The following is a 19423-nucleotide window of genomic DNA, read 5'->3' on the forward strand; positions in this document are numbered from 1 at the left end:
AGTCATCACATACACAAGACTACTAAATTATTAGTCTATTCAAATAGCTACCCCGACTATCTGCATTTACCCTTTTTTTGAGTCATCACATACGCTGCTGCTACTGTTGATTATCTATCCTGTTGCCTAGTCACTTTATCCCTCCAAACCTGTATGTACATAATCTACCTCAATTACCTTGTACCCCTGCACATCGACTCGGTACTAGTACCAATGTGTATAGCCAAGTTATCGTTACTCATTGTGTATTTATTAATCGTGTCATTATGTCAATTTTTTTCTCTGCATTGTTGAGAAGTTCCCGTAAGCATTTCACTGTTAGTTTACACCTGTTGTTTACGAAGCATGTGACAAATAACATTTCATTTGATTTCTATGGAGAGGTTTATGAGGATGTGAAGTATTAAGATCACCCACTAGGGGGTGTTATAACCCTAAACTAATGTTGGGAAATGCAACACAGCTCCTCGAACCATATTCTAATCATTGCACTGATGCTTATGGTGATTTTTAGACAGGACCTACACCGGTCATGAACAGACCATCACAATCCAACAAGCTTTGCGGCAAAGATTTCTGCATAGTCTAAGGTTGGCTACATCTAAACACCAGCCTTTTCCATGTGAGATGATTTAGATGGTAAGCAGGCCATTGATTATTTTCAAATCAAATTTTATTAGTCACATACACATATTTAGCAGATGTTATTGCGGGTGTAGCGAAATGCTTGTGTTCCTAGCTCCAACAGTGCAGTAGTATCTAACAATTCACAACAATACACACAAATCTTAAAGTAAAATAATCGAATTAATAAATATTTTTAATATTAGGATGAGTAATGTCTGAGTGGCATTGACTAAAATACAGTAGAATAGAATACAGAATATACATATAAAATGAGTAAAGCAGTATGTAAACATTATTAAGGTGACTAGTGTTCCATTATTAAAGTGGAACATTACATGTGCTTGCAATTATGATCTGGTGATTAGAACTACCAAAAATGTTTAAATTCAAGGTTGTATTTGAATATGAGTCATCTGCCTGTTTATGACCTAGGTATTTGTGTAATAAAGTGTTCATGAATATAAAAAATACCATCACTATGTAGCCTTCCCAGATACCATGTGTGATGTTTCATGCAAATAAGACACAGAGATTTTCTTTTTTTAAGAACATTGTTGTATTTAACAATGGAATTTTAGAAATAAATAAAGCATATACAATTGAACAAAAAAAGTTTAAAAATGTCAACTTGATGAATGATATTGCCATAATGAGACAACAGCATTTCACTTGACACAGGTAGAAAGTATTGCATTGTTCAATGATTGTGGACCAGAGAACGCCTCTCATCTTCATATCATTTACATACCCTTGCTCAAGTACAAAACAACAAAATGGGTGTATGAAAAGTAATCAGTTACCACCTGGTATCGTAACAATAATGTGCAAATCAATTAAATAATACAGTATTGCATCACTTAAAAGTGCTCTATAAAAGGTGCCAACATTCTTCAAAAAAGAGGAGGAGAATTAAATCCTGTTTCCCCAGAAGCCTTTGCTCCTGGCTCTGATCGTCGCCTGGAGAACTGTCTCTTTAACATGAAAAGAAAAACAATGAACCATTTCACAGGAGTCAGTCCAGTGGCAGCACACACAAGCACTTTTCTACTTTATCTTTTCCCAGTGGTCTGATATCCCAGTGTCTGTTTCTTAGGGGTGTTTGTGCGTAGCTGGGAAATCATCCCAATTAGAAAGTAGACTGGATCTACTAGACATTGGTGGAGTAACAGTGATAAGACAAAAAAACAAGTCAACAACAGGTTCATAGGTCAGTTCCCAATTAAGTCTCCCTCCTCCAACAAGCATTAGGCCAATCAAGATATATGGTCTGGAAAGAAATAGTACCTATGTAACAGACAACACTATGCCTCCATACATGGATGAAAAACGACACATTCTTATCTTGAGAATTAAAACAATTATTATTGGTAAGGCAAAAAAACACTTCTCAAATATCCTGTCTGTATCGATAAACGAATACACATAAAAACATGATCAGAAATACACAACACAATGTAGTGCTTTGGTGGCAACTGGAAGAGAGAGAAACGCATTATTGCTCTACTTGGGGGAGAATACATTGTCTGTATTGCAGTGTTGACTTGAAACGTTATTGTTGTGTAGAGATTTCCCAGTTTATCTGCCTCAGTCTGTTTGAAAAGAAAAGACGCTGGGGTACTTGAGCACATCCAAAAGCGCCAGAAAAAACATCCTATACCTTTTCTGAACAAGGCACTGACCATAAAACAGAAAAAAACTAACTTTCCCCTCAAAAGCATATCTGTCCATCTGACCGAGCCTATTACATGGAACACCAGGGGTTGCCCGGCTGTGTAGCAAGGGCTCAGACGTTCAATTGGCACCGTCTCAGAAAGCTAGTCTCTTTATCTCAACGGCCTCTCCTCCTGCACAAGGGGGGCGCTTTTATTCTGTCATTCATCAGCAGTCCTACTCCAGGAGAAGAGAGGAGAGGAGGGGGTGCATGGGAGATAGGATGGGGATGTCAGGGACAGGAAGCCGGACAGGACGCTAGTAGAGCACCTGTCACAACTGAAGAGCCTCCTGCTCTCCATCAGGAAGCCACTAAATGACTGAGCGCTCTTTCTCTCTCTTTCCCCCTCCTCCCCTCTTTGCTCTTTCGTTTTCTCTGCATCTCTGCACACGGCCATTCACCCCTCTCAGCAAGACTGGAGAGGCTTTGGAAAACTCCACAGGAAATGAAAGAGATGGACTGCAACTTAGAAGTCTGCCGCCCCGTCCTTCGCACTAAACCAGGGGAACTGCATATCTTCTTGAGCCTGTTTTCAGAAAAAGCTTATTTAATGTTCATTAAATAGTGATGAGTATGTGTGTCATATTCTATACAGTTTTTTGAGTCAGGCAGCAGCATAGGCACCCTCAGTTTTTAATTGTCAATGGACCTTTCAGCTTATACCAGTTAGGAGAAGAGAACCTCTCTCTCTCTCTGCCCTGGATAGTGAGAGGAATGGGGCTGACAGGAGCCCCCCGGGTCAGTTCAGTGTCAATATCTGTCTGTGGGGGCGGGGCATCAGCAGCTGGGCGAGGTTGTGATTGGACTGTGCAGGTAGGCCAGGCTGCTGGGCTGGCCATGTGCTACCACGGAGACGGGGAAGCTGAATATGAAGGGCGAGGTGGGAGTGGAGGAAGACTTGGGGCCCAGGCTGGCTGCCGAGGGGCTGGCGGCCTCCACCGCACATGACGTGGCCAGCACCTGGGACTCAAACTGCAGCAGCTGACCCATGAAGCTGAAATTAGGGGAGATGATACTGCGGCGTTGCTTGACGAACTCAAAGGCTTCGTCCAGGCGAACACGCTTCTTCTTCATCAGGTACGCTAGGCAGATGGTGGCAGAGCGAGAGATGCCCGCCTGGCAGTGTACCAGCACACGCCCGTTAGAGTCTTTTACCGAGTCTGAAGAGAGACACAGAGAGATATGGGGTTCAGAATTGACTCCAGGATATAGATATGCACAGGATAGGTAATACATAGTGCTCAGGATGATCTGTTGTCATGGTCCATAAGCTTTGTTGATAGACACTTCTAATAAAGCTGTGTGTGTGTCAGTCACCAGATCTCCACCCAATTGAACACTTATGGGAGATTCTGGAGCGGCGCCTGAGACAGTGTTTTCACCCACCATCAACAAAACACCAAATTATGGAATTTCTTGTGGAAGAATGGTGTTGCCTCCCTCCAATAGAGTCCCAGACACTTGTAGAATCTATGCCAAGGCGCATTGAAGCTGCTCTGGCGGCTCGTGGTGGCCCAACGCCCGATTAAGACACTATATTGGCGTTTCCTTTATTTTATATACAGTTTCCAGTATATCCTGCATCCAAGACACCTACAGCAGCCCTTTCCATACATAAACATTTCTCACCATGAGAAATAGCAACAACAGGGGATATGCCCTCATCACAGGGAGGCCATTCTGAGTAGTAATGCACACATATTTCTACATAGGTAGAATTTCATAAATACTAATTAAAACACAGACATGTGGTATCCCGTTCTATACAAGTGCAGTCGTGTTCTCTCGCGTGCACACACACAGGTAACTCCAACTAACGCGGCGGCGCACCCAAGAACAGTGGATGAGTCAGACTCTGATCCCTAAGCAGCCAGCTCTGACGCATTTAAGCCCATACACGCTTATACACACACACACACACACCTCCAAGCCTACTGGGGTCTCCACACAACATTGCAGAGGTTTTCATGTGGAGTGTGACACACCATAGAGTGTGTGTATTCCACCAAGATGGAACTTCTAGGAGCTACGCCCTCCTATCCTCCCTCATGCTAATCCCTAACCATTAGAGCCCCCAATGACTATAGCTCAGCACTCCTCTCCCTCCGTCACCCATATCAACAAAGCATTTTGAGCATGGGCAACACTCACACTGAGATTCTGCATGCGCACATTATTTACTAGCTATTTATTACCAATTATTTATTCTAAAATGTTCTCCCTTCAGTTAGGCTATTACCTGGCACGGAATGAAAATGTTCTCTCAAATACATTATGCCTCCCAGGTTAGAAAAATACTTCAAACCATTACTCATACACTAGCATTAATTACCAAAGGAGCCATCTGTACAACATGTTCTTGAAAAGCTATCAATTAAAGTAAGAATCTCTTCCCTGCAAGAAGACAACCTTCCATCACATGACCAAATTAACATTCTACTGAGCTATAATGCAGCTGGACCATGTAATTCTCCTTCTGCTCATGATGATGATGAGGATGAAGAATATGTATTAGTTTGCGTCCCAAATGGCACCCTGTTCCCTTTATAGTGCACTACTTTGACTCGGGTTAAAAGAAGTGCACTATAGGGAATAGGGTGTCATTTGGGATATATCCTATGTATTCTTCTAAGAAATTGAAACTTACCGATAAACTCAATGGCTTCTATGAACCAGGAGCTGATGTCCTCTTTGTGGTTGTCCTCCACAGGAATGCACTTGTACTGGTAGACCCCCTCGAAGTGGTTGGGACAGTTAGAGGACACATTGAGCAAGGCCGAGATGCCCATGCCGTCCAGCATGTCCTTTTTGGAGGCATGGAAGGCACTGCCAAGGTACAAGAAGGGAAGAATCTCCACTGGACCAGCCTGGAACATTGAGAAGACAAAGTGGGCATTAATACAGAGCCAAGAGAGAATAGAGGCACGTTTACAGTCATAATGTATTTTTCAAACATCACAAAGTAACACAATTAATAGGATTGGAGAAACAGCCTATTGACAATTTAAAATCATCAATAAATAAAAAGGTTCTGATAAATACAATTTACAGTGTGCACTTTTTATGTGCATGATTTTAATAGAAAGGTGGCAGCAATAGGGGTCTGAAATGTGATCGTATAAAATATAGGCCAATCACCAATGACAATGATTTTAACTCCAGCAGGTTATTTATCTCTGAACAGCTTATTGATTTGGGCTCTGTTATGTCATTGCTGATATGGGCCCCGCTTCAAACGGCAGAAATGATCGATAAGGCCTATGTAAAACAGATATGCATAGAGAAGGTAGGCCGGGGCAATGTTCGTCAAACACAGGCCTACCACCCCTTCCAGCAGGGAGAGAAAAAACGGAGGCACAACTGGTGCTCTTATCGAGCCCGGAAACCAGTAGATGGCCAGAACTTACGAGTCCCCTAGTATTTCACTCAATGCCACATATTCAGTCAAACTCGGTCACCGAGATAAACAGGTACCCTTCTTTACCTGGTCATGGTGCAACGTCTGTGGAGTTCCACAGGAAGAACAGGAGTCCAAACTGGACTGGGTAGAGAACGAAGATAACGTTTTGGTCTTCAAACAGAACTCGGGATACTCCGTGAAAAATGTGTCATAGCCTCCTGTGAAAAGAGATTAACGTTAGACATCAGGATATTCCAATCACAGGCCACACTCAACACAAAATAATAGCGCACCTTCTGCGTTAACAAACTACTGTATCATTTACTAATTAGGCCTACCTAGCATAATAGGCCTACAGATCATAATTTTTTTCAATAACAACCAAATTAAATATTTCTGAATAATTACATAAAACATTATAGAACACAATCATAATTAGTATTTCAATTTCTTCAAATGTAATATATAATTTGGGTAGGCCTATGCCTAGTGGTTAAGGCCTGAATTAAATGTGAAAATATAGTAAATAGTTGAATAGATTTTTACTAATTGCATTTCCCCAATAACTTCCAATCATTTATTGAGAAATACTCTTGTGTGATTTTCTGGCAACACTTCATGCTTCAATGCGTGTGCGTCATTTAAATCTATTTTGGATAATGAAATTGCGAGCAATTTGCAACAATAACCATTATAAAATAACCTTTTTACATGTAAACATTTGCTGATGTGAAATCTTGATGATGAACCAATTGTTGAGGATCACAAGACACTCACTGCGGCACATCCTCGTACACCCAGATGTGGCTCTCTACGCATTACCTCATTGTTAGAGCCTAATGCCCATTTGTGGGTTGAATTGTGCAGCAATACAAAAACGGCACTACATATACCCTACAATTTTAAGATGATTGAGAAAGTATAATAATAACATGGTAATAACACATTTGTCAGATATAATGAGACAGATGTGATATTTATGCTTGTAAACAAAGTCAGCATTGGGCATGTTTTTAATTCTGATAACCTAAAGTGCATTGTGATAATTTTACCTTTTAGTAGATATATTTCAGTTCCAAATGTGTCTCTGTATAATGCATTGAGCACCAGAGTGATTGTGCTATCGTCTTTAACCGTGTCTATATCGGGCGTCCTCTCGTCGTAGAGAATCACAGCGGAGTACAGTCCTGATTTCAGCCGGGCTTTGACCTCTTCATCACCCGATAGAATCTGGTCTAAACTCACGCAGCCCTTTGCTCGCCTTCTCACAATGGTGTTACAGCGGATATTCACTGCGCTCCGAATGTGTCCAGCGCTAAACGCCAGGAATGATCTGCAGTCCAGCACCAGACATTTCGCACTGTCGTCCTTCAACAACCTTTTCAAAACGTTGCAATCCATTTCGCAAAGTTCATCCATGATAACCATATTTTCCCCCATAATGAAGAAAAATTTGTTTTTCGTGTTGAAGAACACGAAGAGAGTGCTGGATGTGCGTTAATCCTGGGCAGCTCCTGCGCAATGTTGTGCTGTTATTCTTCTGAGAGCATTACTATCACGAGCAGTCACCTCTTTCCGTTTTATGAATGGGGTGGTGGCGTCACGCTGGAGGTGACGTCACCCGCTAGTACCATTCATTATCCATTCTCTCCTTTCTCTTCATTCATGAAAAGTCAACAATCAAAGCCTACAGAAGATGAAATTACCGCTGCCAAACCTCGAAAATTAAGTTGACTCTATTCTTAATGACAGCAAAATGCAGTAGTCTATTTATTTTCCCAAGATAGTCAAAATGTTCTGTAATTATATATAGTCTACCATGTCTAGGCTATTTAATCATTTACTATTTTATATTCCTCCATAGGAAGATCAATTTGTCAAATTTTATGAACGTGTTATATGCCTTTGCCATTCTTGATTTAGATTCTAAGTAATATACCTTTGTGAATAGGGTACAGACCAGTGGAGGCTGGTGGGAGGAGCTATAAGAGGATGTGCTCATTTTAATGGCTGGAATGGAATTAATGGAAAAGAGTTTCAATATGTTTGATTCCATTCCAGCCATTACAATGAGCCTGTCCTCCTATAGCTCCTCTCACCAGCCTCCTCTGGTACATACTATGCTTTCCCTCCCCCACTCCCTTTCTCTCAACTGGATGCCAGAGGGCCAGGATACCTCTCTTGTTTGCTCACACAGCCATTACAGGATCCTGCAGGATATGACCAATGATATTCGCCCAAACTTGTTTTTATCAACAGGATCAGAGTGTTGAAAGCAGAATATACAGATTTTCTCAGTTTCAAGCAGTCAGTAGTTTCACTGTTCTGTTCCATGGCAGCTGCCTTCTAGAACATTCACACCTCATCAGTAGGCTATCCCTCACTTCCACTGTGAAGGGGGTGGGGGGCTCTACAGACGGCTATATCAGTCTCTAATACAGGACTAGTAAAGGCCCAGTGCACTACTTTAGTGAACAAAAAAATTATAATTGTAATTGTATTTTTTGCCTTTTGGTTTTAATTTAAGGTTAGTGTTAGGCATAAGGTTAGCGGTGTGGTTAAGGTTAGGGTTAGGTTTCAAATTAACATTTAAGAAGATAGGCAGGGATTATCATTTTGTGGCTGTGGTAACTAGTGATGACGAGGATAGACCAGGTAACTAGTGATAAACCATTACATTTTTTGTTAACCAAATTCGACACTCTCTCATTGACCTCTAAAAAAAAAACGCCACCTGCTGGAGAAGACAGATTTTGGGTCCAGTTATCCCTCTCGCTTCGCCTCTTCCTCGCTGATGAGCCTCAGTAATGGAGTGTTGTGCCAGAAACCCCATTGAGTGTTTTCAATTGTTTTTGTTTTCCTCTCCTATAATTGCAGCATTGTTGCTCTCCCTATCAGAAGAAATCCCATTATAATCCGCCCTGAATATTTTTTTCACTGACATCATTATTAACGAACTGTTTCAATTTATTGTCATGGTTGAAAATCACTCTCTTTTCTTTCTATTCTCACACTCCATGTTTTATTTCTGTCAGATATCTACTGGAGATCTGTCCTCCATGTCCACTCTACTTTGTCTCTCTCTGAGTGGTTTTGATCAAGCATTAGTAAACAAGACATTCACAGAGGAAGTCACGGCTTTAAAAGAAGGAAGCATAATTGATTTCCTCAGACAGATCTGAATGAATAGATGAAGGCACCACATTGAGTATCCACAGAGTGATTTCCTGATTGTTTGTTGTGGTGTCATTGTCACTAAAGTCTGATTAAGGTTCAATGTCTCTGGAGAGTTTCAGTTCTTAATGCCCCATTCTCACTCAAGTGTCATCATTACCAATAATAATTCAGAGAACATGTCATGTCATTAATCTTACAGAGGTTAGTGGTTCACTACGCACATATAACTGCCAAAATAAAGGAAACACCAACATAAAGTGTCTTAATAGGGCATTGGGTCACCACAAGCCAGAACAGTTTCAATGCACCTTGACATATATTCTACAAGTGTCTGGAACTCTATTGGAGGGATGCAACACCATTCTTCCACAATAAATTCCATCATTTGGTGTTTCATTGATGATGGTGAAAAACCCTGTCTCAGGCGCCGCTCCAGAATCTCCCATAAGTGTTCAATTGGGTTGAGAACTGGTGACAGAAGGACATGGCATATGGCTTACATCGTTTTCCTGCTCATCAAACCATTCAGTGACCACTCGTGGCCAAAATAATGGCCTGCCCAGCATTTTTATACATGACCCTAAGCATGTTAATTGCTTAATAACAGGAACCACACCTGTGTGGAAGCACCTGCTTTCAATACACTTTACATCCCTCATTTACTGAATTATTTCCATTATTTTGCAAGTTACCTGTATATAGTGTCATAGCCTACTGTAGTCTCTCTCTCTCTCTCTCTCTCTCTCTCTCTCTCTCTCTCTCTCTCTCTCTCTCTCGCTCTCGCTCTCGCTCTCAAAGGTAAAAGTGTATCATTTGCATAGTTTAACACAAACCTTTCAGAGTGCTCAGGTATTTGCATGTTGATTTCATCTCAATGGCTTCGGTAAGGTAGGGTGGAGATGAGGTGACACAGGGCGGATGTGTTAATGTAAACATTAACACAACATCCTGAGCTGCAGGACACATGGGAGACGGACAGACTGACTGCACTCTGCTACTATACAGAAAGGCTAGATAGGTATCAGAAATAGTGTCCAGGTTACAGTAAGACAGCATAACAGAGGACAAATAGTAAATAAGAATTTCCTGTGAGTATCCTGAGGTGTCAGGCGTACTGGCAGTGTTGCATTGCGGTACCAGCTGAATAATGAATGGGAGGCCTTGAATGTTTCAGAGCAGAGAGGATGAGAGAGAGAGGTGACGTGTGTGTGTGTGTGTGTGCAGCAGGAGGATATTCAGTGGTTTAACATCCAGGCCAGTGTGACAGCATGTGCACAGTGGTCAGAAGTCAGAATGGAATTTGTCCTGCTGTCACCATGGCTCCCAGCGCCACGTATGCATGCAATGAGACAAAGCTTCAGCTCGCAGGGAGCTGCAATGAATCTCAGCCGTCATGGCAACAAGGGAAAGGTATATGAAGTGGGTGAGCGCTGGATGCGGCTGTCATTGGATGTGTGTGTTAGTGTGTGTGTGTGACCCTTCTCTGTTCTGTTTGACGTCATTATACTCCAATCCCCCCCCACCCCCCCACCCCACCCATCCGCCGGTCCCCATCACATCACACCCCAGGAGAGGACACCCAGGCAGGCACACAACACAGGCTGGGATCCCTCCACATCCTCCCAAACACACACTACTCCCAAGTGAACCTTCATTTTTCTCCTCTCACACACTCCTTGCCCCATCCCTCCCTCAATGGAATGATAAACATCCAGCACTTTGCATGCTGTGTAGGGTATGAGTCACCCGTTGAAGCCATGGGAATACATCCCACTCTGTCGCCCTCCTTTCTCCTCTGCTCTGCTCTCAGGGCAGCTGTGTCTCCCTCCCTGACTCCACCAGTATGTTTGTCTGCCTCAGTTCATCCACTGTCTCTCCTTCTTTCTTTCTCCCCCTGTCTCAGGTTCATGGAAACCACTCACATTCCCAATGCACAAATGTCTCTGTACCTTGCACTCTAAATCTTTTCTCCATAAACCCTTTTAATCCAGTATTTAAGCCTCAACTGAGAGTGGTGTGTTTTTATGAATGCGTATGTGGTTTCTTGGTATAGGTGTGTGTCTCTATATGTTTATATGGGACAGAAATAGAGATGGGTGGGCAGGTTGCATGTGTGAATCATGAGAACAGGTTGCATATGTGTTATGTATGTTTTTGTCCCAGGCTTTAGATTAGATTGTAACACCAGACAGCTTGATTTCTCTTGGGATTGCTGGACTGGGCTGAGGGAGAGGGCGTTGAAGGTAGACCGAGAACCATTCAAAAAGGACAGAAGGTCAATTCAACTAATTTTCCTTCTGTGGAAATTCCTCCAAGTTTTGTTTGGGTCATAGACGAGTTGCCCTCTCATCATGGCCAAATATGTAGTAGGGCTCTGGATAAGCATTATTCACTACATCAGGCTATGAGATGCATATGTTGTACCATGAGGAAGTAGAGTTCAAAGAAACCCAACCACATGAATGTAATGTAGACGGCTACATTTGGGAACATTGTATATACCAACTACTTTTTCTAAGTTAAGAAAAATGTAATATAACATGTGTAGTGTATGACGTTAAACGTCAATACACTACAGAGCAGCACTAGACAGTGGTGTTTTTTGGAAAAATCTGTGAGTTAATCAATGACCTAGTTACTGTGTCAATAACCCCAACCCGTCTGTTGACTTCTCACCTGTTTGCTAGTGTTGGATCTGTAAAATAGTATATTGGTTGGGCAGCAGGCTTCAGTCCAGGCATGGAAAGTTCACCCTAGCCTCAGTGCTTGTTGGCTTATTGAGGTTGGGACTTTGGAATCCACAGCTCCAACTCCATTGTGGATGTTATGTGACTTGACAATTTCCTTCTCTTTATGTACTGTGCATTCATACAGGGTTTGAATTGTTGAGGTACGTTCAATGCACAGTAACAAGCAGAAATGGAATCCGCAACTCGCTGGTTTGAAAGGACATCTTTTATGTGGCTGGGACCATGTGATGAGTGTAAGAACAGGATAGGAAGGCAGCGTGCTTCTACACCCTGTAAAGGCAAGCCAGAGAACTCTCACTCTGGATGGAACCAGCTCAGACTCATTGCAGAGTCCATTTCATTTGGTGTACAAAGGTGGATCGAATCGTGACAATTTAAGAGGTCATGTGTTCACTACTCTGCTCAATGCAGAATAAATGAAGAGTTTAATTCCAAAACGCTATATATACATTTTAGAAATGTTGGTAAATTACCTTTTATTGTATAAAAAACGTATGAAAGAGATTGGTGTGTTTTTCACCACCTTATCTTGGCATGGGGTTGTTCATTGACAGACAAGTATTTGGTTTCATTTCAGAGACAAATAATCATCTTTTAGCAAATAGCTATATATCCGCTTCACTCTCAGAGAAATAAGTAGTACTGCTAGGTTTTACACAGTCAAATGTAACAAATAACTACATCATAAAAAAAATAATCTATATAGTAATATGAGATCTTTATGTAAAATTTTTACATTTGACATTTTTGACATTTAGCAGATGCTCTTATCCAGAGCGACTTACAGTTAGTTAGTCCATTTATCTTAAGATCACTAGGTGAGACAACCACATATCACAGTCTAATATATAGGATATGAACTTTCCATTCCAGCTAAACAATGGATATATAGCGTTTTGCAACAAAACCAATTTGAATACACATCTAAAATATATGAATAAAAAATCTGAGAGCAGTAATACACACACATGAAGGTACTCATAAGCAATAATGTCTGATGAAAAAATACAAATGTGAAAAATTGGTGGATATAGTGTTTTGGAACGAAACTCTTTGAATAATAAGTTCTCTAGTCTAGGGACTATAGTCTTGTTTGGCTTTTCCCCTATAGCCATATTGCCCAGCCTCAGACATGCCAGTTGGGTTCTGCCCACAGATGCCAGGCAGTGCAGACAGAATAAGAAACCACAGCCTCAGTTGGGCTGAGTAATCTTTTCCTAATTAGTCAGTTAGGCCTGAGGAACAGTCTCTCTTGTTTCCCCCTATCCTCTCCAGTTATACCCAAATGGCCTGCATGTTTCTGCTGGCTGTTACAACAGTTACAGACACCACAGATCAATTGAGCTCAGGCTATTTTTTCAAACGGAGGATTTCCTAACATATAATGACCGAATTCCGAAATTCATCCTGGAATTGTTGCAAATGTAAGTGGCTGTGTTAATTGATGTCCAGAAATAGTAAATATAAACGTTTTCACAATGTTAATATTTTAATTCTATGACAGACCACAAAAGCAAGCTACAGCATCTGAATCAATATAACCGTAAGTTGCATTTCTGTTGCCTAATAAAATAATTGTTTGATATTTAGGAGTTGTGGACAGCATCTATCAAAATAGGTCTCAGATCACAGGGAAGCTGCTGGCTAATGGGTCGTCACTATTGCTACTGGATCATTCCACCATCTCGGTGCCTTTTGAGATGTGTAACTTGGTGAAAAAACCCTGTTGGATTTCACAAAATTGTAACATTCTTGCGCTGCAGTGGATAGCTGCCGCATTATGAGCTCCTGACCAAATCTGCTATTTTGTGTGTTTTTTTACGCTGATCGTAACTTTTTTTGTAAATAATATTTCTGACATCATTTTCTATGACCGAAATGCGCTTCTGGACATCAGAACAGCGATCACTGACCTCGATTTGGATGAAGACTTCTATTTAAACAAGTCAGCAGCGCAGGATATACTGCTCATTCCGGACCAGGTCCTAATCCCCACGACTCGAAAGAGGAAGAGACTGCGCAAGAGAGGCCGACGAGCAGGCACGCTGACGAGACTACGTCGGCAAGTAAATAAACCGCCTCTTCTTCTTATGGCGAACGTACAATCACTAGAGAACAAACTGGACGAGCTCCATTCAAGACTATCCTTTCAACAGGACTTGAAGAACTGCAATATCCTATGTTTCTCGGGGGTCGTGGCTGAACAAGTACATGGATAATATACATCTAGCTGGTTTTTCTATGCATTGGCAAAACCGAATGGCAGCTTCGGGTAAGGTTAAGGGAGAGGTGTGTGTCTCTTTGTTAACAACACCTGGTGCGTGATCTCTAATGTTAAGGAAGTCTCAAGGTTTTGCTCGCCTGTGTTAGAATACCTCATGATAAGCTGGAGACCATACTATTTACCAAGAGTAGTTTTTTTTTTTCATAGCTGTCTATTTACCACCACAAACCAAGGCTGGCACTAAGACCGCACTCAACGAGCTGCATAGGGCCATAAGCAACCAAGAAAATGCAGTGATTGGCCAGTGATTTTAATACAGGAAAAATGAAATCCGTTTTACCTCAGTTTTACTCCACACACAGAAACGCATACAAAGCTCTCCCTCGCCCTTCATTTGACAAATCTGACCATAACTCTATCCTCCTGATTCCTGCTTATAAGCAAAACTCAAACAGGAAGTACCAGTGACGCACTCAATACAGAAGTGGTCCGATGAAGCGAATGCTAAGTTACAGGACTGTTTTGCTAGCACAGACTGGAATATGTTCCGGGATTCATCCGATTACATTGAGGAGTTTACCACATCAGTCACCGGCTTCATTAACAAGTGCATCGACGACGTCATCCCCACAGTGACAGTATGTACATATCCCAACCAGAAGCCATGGATTACAGGCAACATCCTCACTGTGCTAAAAGCTAGAGCTGCCGCTTTTTAGGAACAGGACACTAATCCAGACGCTTATAGGAAATCCCGCTACGACCTCAGACGAGCCATCATACAGTCAAAACGTCAATACAGGACTAATATCGAATCCTACTACGCCGGCTCTGACGCTCGTCAGTTGTTGCATGGCTTGCAAACTATCACAGATTACAAAAGGAAACCCAGTCGCGAGCTGCCCAGTGACAAAAGCCTACCAGGTGAGCTAAATGCTTTCTATGCTCGCTTCGAGGCAAGCAACACTGAACCATGCATGAGAAAACCAGATGTTCCGGACGACTGTGATATCGCTCTCCGTAGCCAATATGAGTAAGACCTTTAAACAGGTTAACATTCACAAGGCCGTGGGGGCATACTCAGAGCATGCGCTGACCAGCTGGCAAGTGTCTTCATTGATATTTTCAACCTCTCCCTGACCCAGTCTGTAACACCTACATGTTTCCAGCAGACCACCATAGTCCCTGTGCCCAAGAAAACCTGTCTAAATGACTATCGCCCCGAAACACTCACATCTGTAGCCAAAATGCTTTGAAAGGCTGGTCATGGCTCACATCAACACCATCATCCCAGAAACCCTGGACCCACTCCAATTCGTATATCGCCGCAACAGATCTACATATGACGCAATCTCTATTGCACCCCACACTGCCCTCTCCCACCTGGACAAAAGGAACACCTATGTGAGAATGCTGTTCATTGACAATAGCTTAGCTTTCAACACAATAGTGCCCTCCAAGCTCATCACTAAGCTCAGGACCCTGGGACTGAACACCTCCTTCTGCAACTGGACCCTGGACTTCCTGACGGGCCGCCCCCAGGTGGTGAGGGTAGGGAACAACACATCCCTCACGCTGACCCGCAACACAGGGGCCCCTCAGGGGTGTGTGCTTAGTCCCCTCCTGTACTCCCTGCTCACCCACGACTGCGTGGCCGTGCATGACTCCAACACCATAATTATGTTCACTGACAACACAACGGTGGTTGGCCTGATCACCGACAACGATGAGACAGCCTATTGGGAGCCAGTCTCATTTCCAAAATTCCCCCCAAGAAATATATACAGAAAATATTTATATTATAATATCGTCTTTGTATCTCAAAATCATTGTAATGTGGTTAACCTTAAAAATCGAAATGAAAATTATTAAAATCTATTAGATAAACTTCAACGAGAGAGCGACCATAGATCATGGAAAAGGGCCACACTTGACCGTTGCATTTGAATCATTTCCATGTTGAATGGCTAGGCCTGCTACGCTATGAAACCATACACTATTACAAAGACTTTGATATTACCGGCCGCAATTGATATGGTGAAACAATGTGTGGGGAGGCAGAGGCACAGCACCACACATCAATACCTTTGTCAGATAACACTGACTGACCGACTCAGCTTATGCTCTTCAAATGGACTTTAGCTGTGAAGGCCAAAATGCCCATACATTGACTTTTGTTCGCTATACATGTCGGGGGATGCTATTCACGAGGACATATTTTTCTGTCTCACCATTCCTGAGCATGAAACGGCATAGGGGATGTTAAGTGTGCTGCGTGGCTATATTGACCAAAAACTGATTCCATGGGATTGAATGGTGCACAGATGGGGCTCCATCTATGGTGGGACGGTGGGCAGGCCTCTGCACTCTAGTTATGAATGTGTCTCCCTCTGCCATATGGACGCATTGTATGATACACCGAGAGCAACTGGCGGCAAAAGAGCTGAGCACAGAACTCTGAGATATAGGCTACTGCAGCAGGTGACTTCTATTGTAAACTACATCAAACCATATCCACTGTGTACACGCCTGTTCGCAAACTATGTGGAGATATGGGATCAGAGCATGACAATGTTTTATTTCAAACTGAGGCTTGGTGGTTATCGAGGGGGAGTGTTGGAAAGATTTTTTGCATTGAGAGAGGAACTGGTGTCATTCAAAATGGATGTAAAAATAACTTGGTTGACTTTCTGTGTAATGATAACAGAAAACAGCATCAGTAAGTGTCCCACACGAGTGATGACTGCTCACATCCAACGTTTGGAAGAGCACTTTGGGACCTACTTCCCAATCCGTTTGACTGTGATCCTGGCTCAGTTGACATGCTGGAAAGTGAAATCGAACAGCTGATCGAGCTGTCATGTGACCGAATGCTGCAGACAATGCGTTCACAGGTCACTATGGAGGAGTTTTGGTTTCTGACTCAAAGGGAATACCCTGCTGTCTCCCTCTGAGTATTAATGTCGGGTTCAAAACAACTGGGAACCTGGAACTGGGAACTCGTAAATCTCTGACTTCCAACTTCAGTGAGTTCAAGACAAATGGGAACTCGGAAATAAATTTGCTCAGACTGGGAAAAATACATTTGAACAGTCATCCAACTCGGAATTCCAACTTGAGAACTGGGGCCTCTTTCTAGAGCTCCGACATTCTGACCTAAAGATCACTGACGTCATGATTTGACCTCGTATTTTTCAAAGTTCCTAGTTGTCTTGAAAGCACCATAAAACTCATGGTAGGCTACCCTTCACCAGCTCATATCTGTGTAAATCTGGATTCAGTACTCTCATCTGCATTAAAACCAAATATCGATCCAGGTTGGATGTGAGCAGAGATTAGGTGCGCACTATCGACCACACCCCCTGACTTTGAGAAGCTCTGACTCGACATGCATCAAGCCACACCCATCTCATTAGTGGTGGTGAGATAAGAGACATTATGTCAGACTAATTTGCCATTGACTGTCATAGCCCCACATTAAATGTATGTAATGGTGAGTTGAGAAGACAATCAGAAATAATGTTGTAATGTTTTTCAATTGACTGCCATAGTCCCAAATAAATAAGTTAACATTGGCTGTTAATTACATCATTTTTTTCACATGGTTGGGGTTGTAGGAATTTTCAGATATCAAAATGGGGTATTGGGCCAAAAAAGTTTGGAAACCCCTGTTTTGCACTATGATTTGACGATTAGATGTTCAATATTTATTTAGAATAATTAAAAAGGAATATTTTAACTATATTAAAATGAGAGTTCAGTTCACATAACAGGGTTGACCTTAAAATGTTGTTTTTTACCTTAAAATGAATCACTAATCACATAAAATAAATAATAATCTTCAGAAAATACTTTGTCAAAGCAACAAAATAACTAGCGCTTTATAATTATGGTGAAAACTTTGAGAAATGTTGGGGTTAAGTGGGTCTTCCTGGTTGTCACAGAGCGTGGCGGTGGTGTTTTCTCTAGCAGGAGGTAAGCTTGGCTTCTCATATGGTGTTGAGTTAAGCTTAAACCATGTATTTAGATCGTAGGTAGGTAGTTTATTTAGGTAGTTATTTAGGTTGTTATTGTAGGTTTCCGTAGACAATTATTGTAGGTAAGTATTGTATTGTTTACGTATTGTTTAAGTATTCACGGACGGGGAGTCAACTTGGCTTGGCGTCGGGTTAGCTTGGCTTTACACATAGCTTGGGCTTCGTCGAGTAAGGCTTAAACTACGTATTTAGATTGTAGTTAGTTATTGTGGGTTGTTGTATGTAATTATTGTAGGTTAGTATTGTATTCGGCTGTGCCCAGCGTTGCACGAAGCTAGCTAGCTAACCCACCACCGGGACTAGCTGGCGAGTAGCTATTAGCAACGGTACAGTTATTTCACGCCTGAGAGTGCCTGTAATTACGCCAGCTGGCTGCCTACAATAATTACATACAATAATTGCCTACCATTCAGCTCTTTCCTAACCTCATTGTCTGAACCGTTAACGTTAGGTAGCAAGTGGCTACTGTGCTTGAAATATTAGCTAGCTTGTTGCTACCTGGTTGGCTACTAGTAAACAATAGCTGGAACGACCGTGTGAACAGACGCGAACTGGCTGAGTCAATTCAGTGGCTAGCTTTGCACTTGGCTAGCTAACAGTAGCTGATAGGGGTAAGTCATAACCTACATTTGTTTTGCTTTTTACATATTGATAGCCCGAGTCGTTCAAGGAATTTGGGACATGGGTGACTAGTTAACGTTCGGTTGGCTCTCTATGTGTGTTCGTGCCGTGAAAGGAGGGGTTCTTCTTTGTCTGAAAGCAATGGCTAGCTAGTTTGCTAACTATTCTAGCTAACTAACTGGCTGAATAAGTTGACGACGGACTCGCTCAAGCTGTCGGGACTAACCCACAACGTTCGACACGGACACGAACGATCTGCTTGCGCGTTGATACACTGGTGGTTTGTTGTGGCAGAGTATTGGCGTTAAACCGTGTAGTTGGAGCCCGGCATGCTAGCTGGCTGTGGCGTCTTATGACTAGGTGCCCGGACGTTTTTCACGGAATAATACTGCACCTAGTTAGCTAGCTGAATAAACTGAGTTAGTCTATTCCTAGAAACATTGAACCGCTGTAGTTTACAACAATTATAGCTTCTGAGGTGGAAGTTGGGAGAGTTATATTTGGGAGTTAAAGCTAGCCAACGTTAAAAACAACAAACCACTATTGGTGGTTTGTTGTGACCAAGTGTTGGTGCTAAACGGTGTTTTTTTTTGGATGCTAGCATGCTAGTTAGCTATGGTGTCATAGTTAGCTAGCTGAATAAAGTGGGTTGAGTCTATTCCTTTAAACATTGAACCGCTGTGGTTCACAACAATTCTGATTTCTAAGGTGGAAGTTGGTAGAGTTTTTGCTCGGGTGGTTCAGTGAAACAATTATAGTTTCTGAGGTATAAGTTTCTCTCCCAGATGTTTAGTTCATTTCATTCCGATCTCCTCTGCATTATTGTAGCCATTTGCTACAGCCTGTCAACTATGCCTCTGCCTATCCCTGTTCTCT

General features: G+C 42.2%; 1 protein-coding gene across 1 annotated transcript; it reads right to left on the reverse strand.

Annotated features, from left to right (window-relative positions):
* Positions 1 to 1171: 1171 nt before the first annotated feature.
* LOC311128362 (dual specificity protein phosphatase 4-like) lies at positions 1172 to 7280 on the reverse strand. Its single transcript, XM_084160478.1, has 4 exons — positions 6791 to 7280; positions 5823 to 5956; positions 4986 to 5205; positions 1172 to 3498 (listed from the first exon to the last, which is right to left on the reverse strand). Exons 1-4 carry the CDS (start codon positions 7176 to 7178, stop codon positions 3116 to 3118), a joined length of 1125 nt encoding a protein of 374 aa, XP_084016604.1. The 5' UTR covers positions 7179 to 7280; the 3' UTR covers positions 1172 to 3115.
* Positions 7281 to 19423: the final 12143 nt, after the last annotated feature.

This window comes from Coregonus lavaretus (genome assembly GCF_964263955.1).
Source record: "Coregonus lavaretus genome assembly, chromosome: 4".
In the NCBI taxonomy this organism is placed as follows: Eukaryota; Metazoa; Chordata; class Actinopteri; order Salmoniformes; family Salmonidae; genus Coregonus; species Coregonus lavaretus.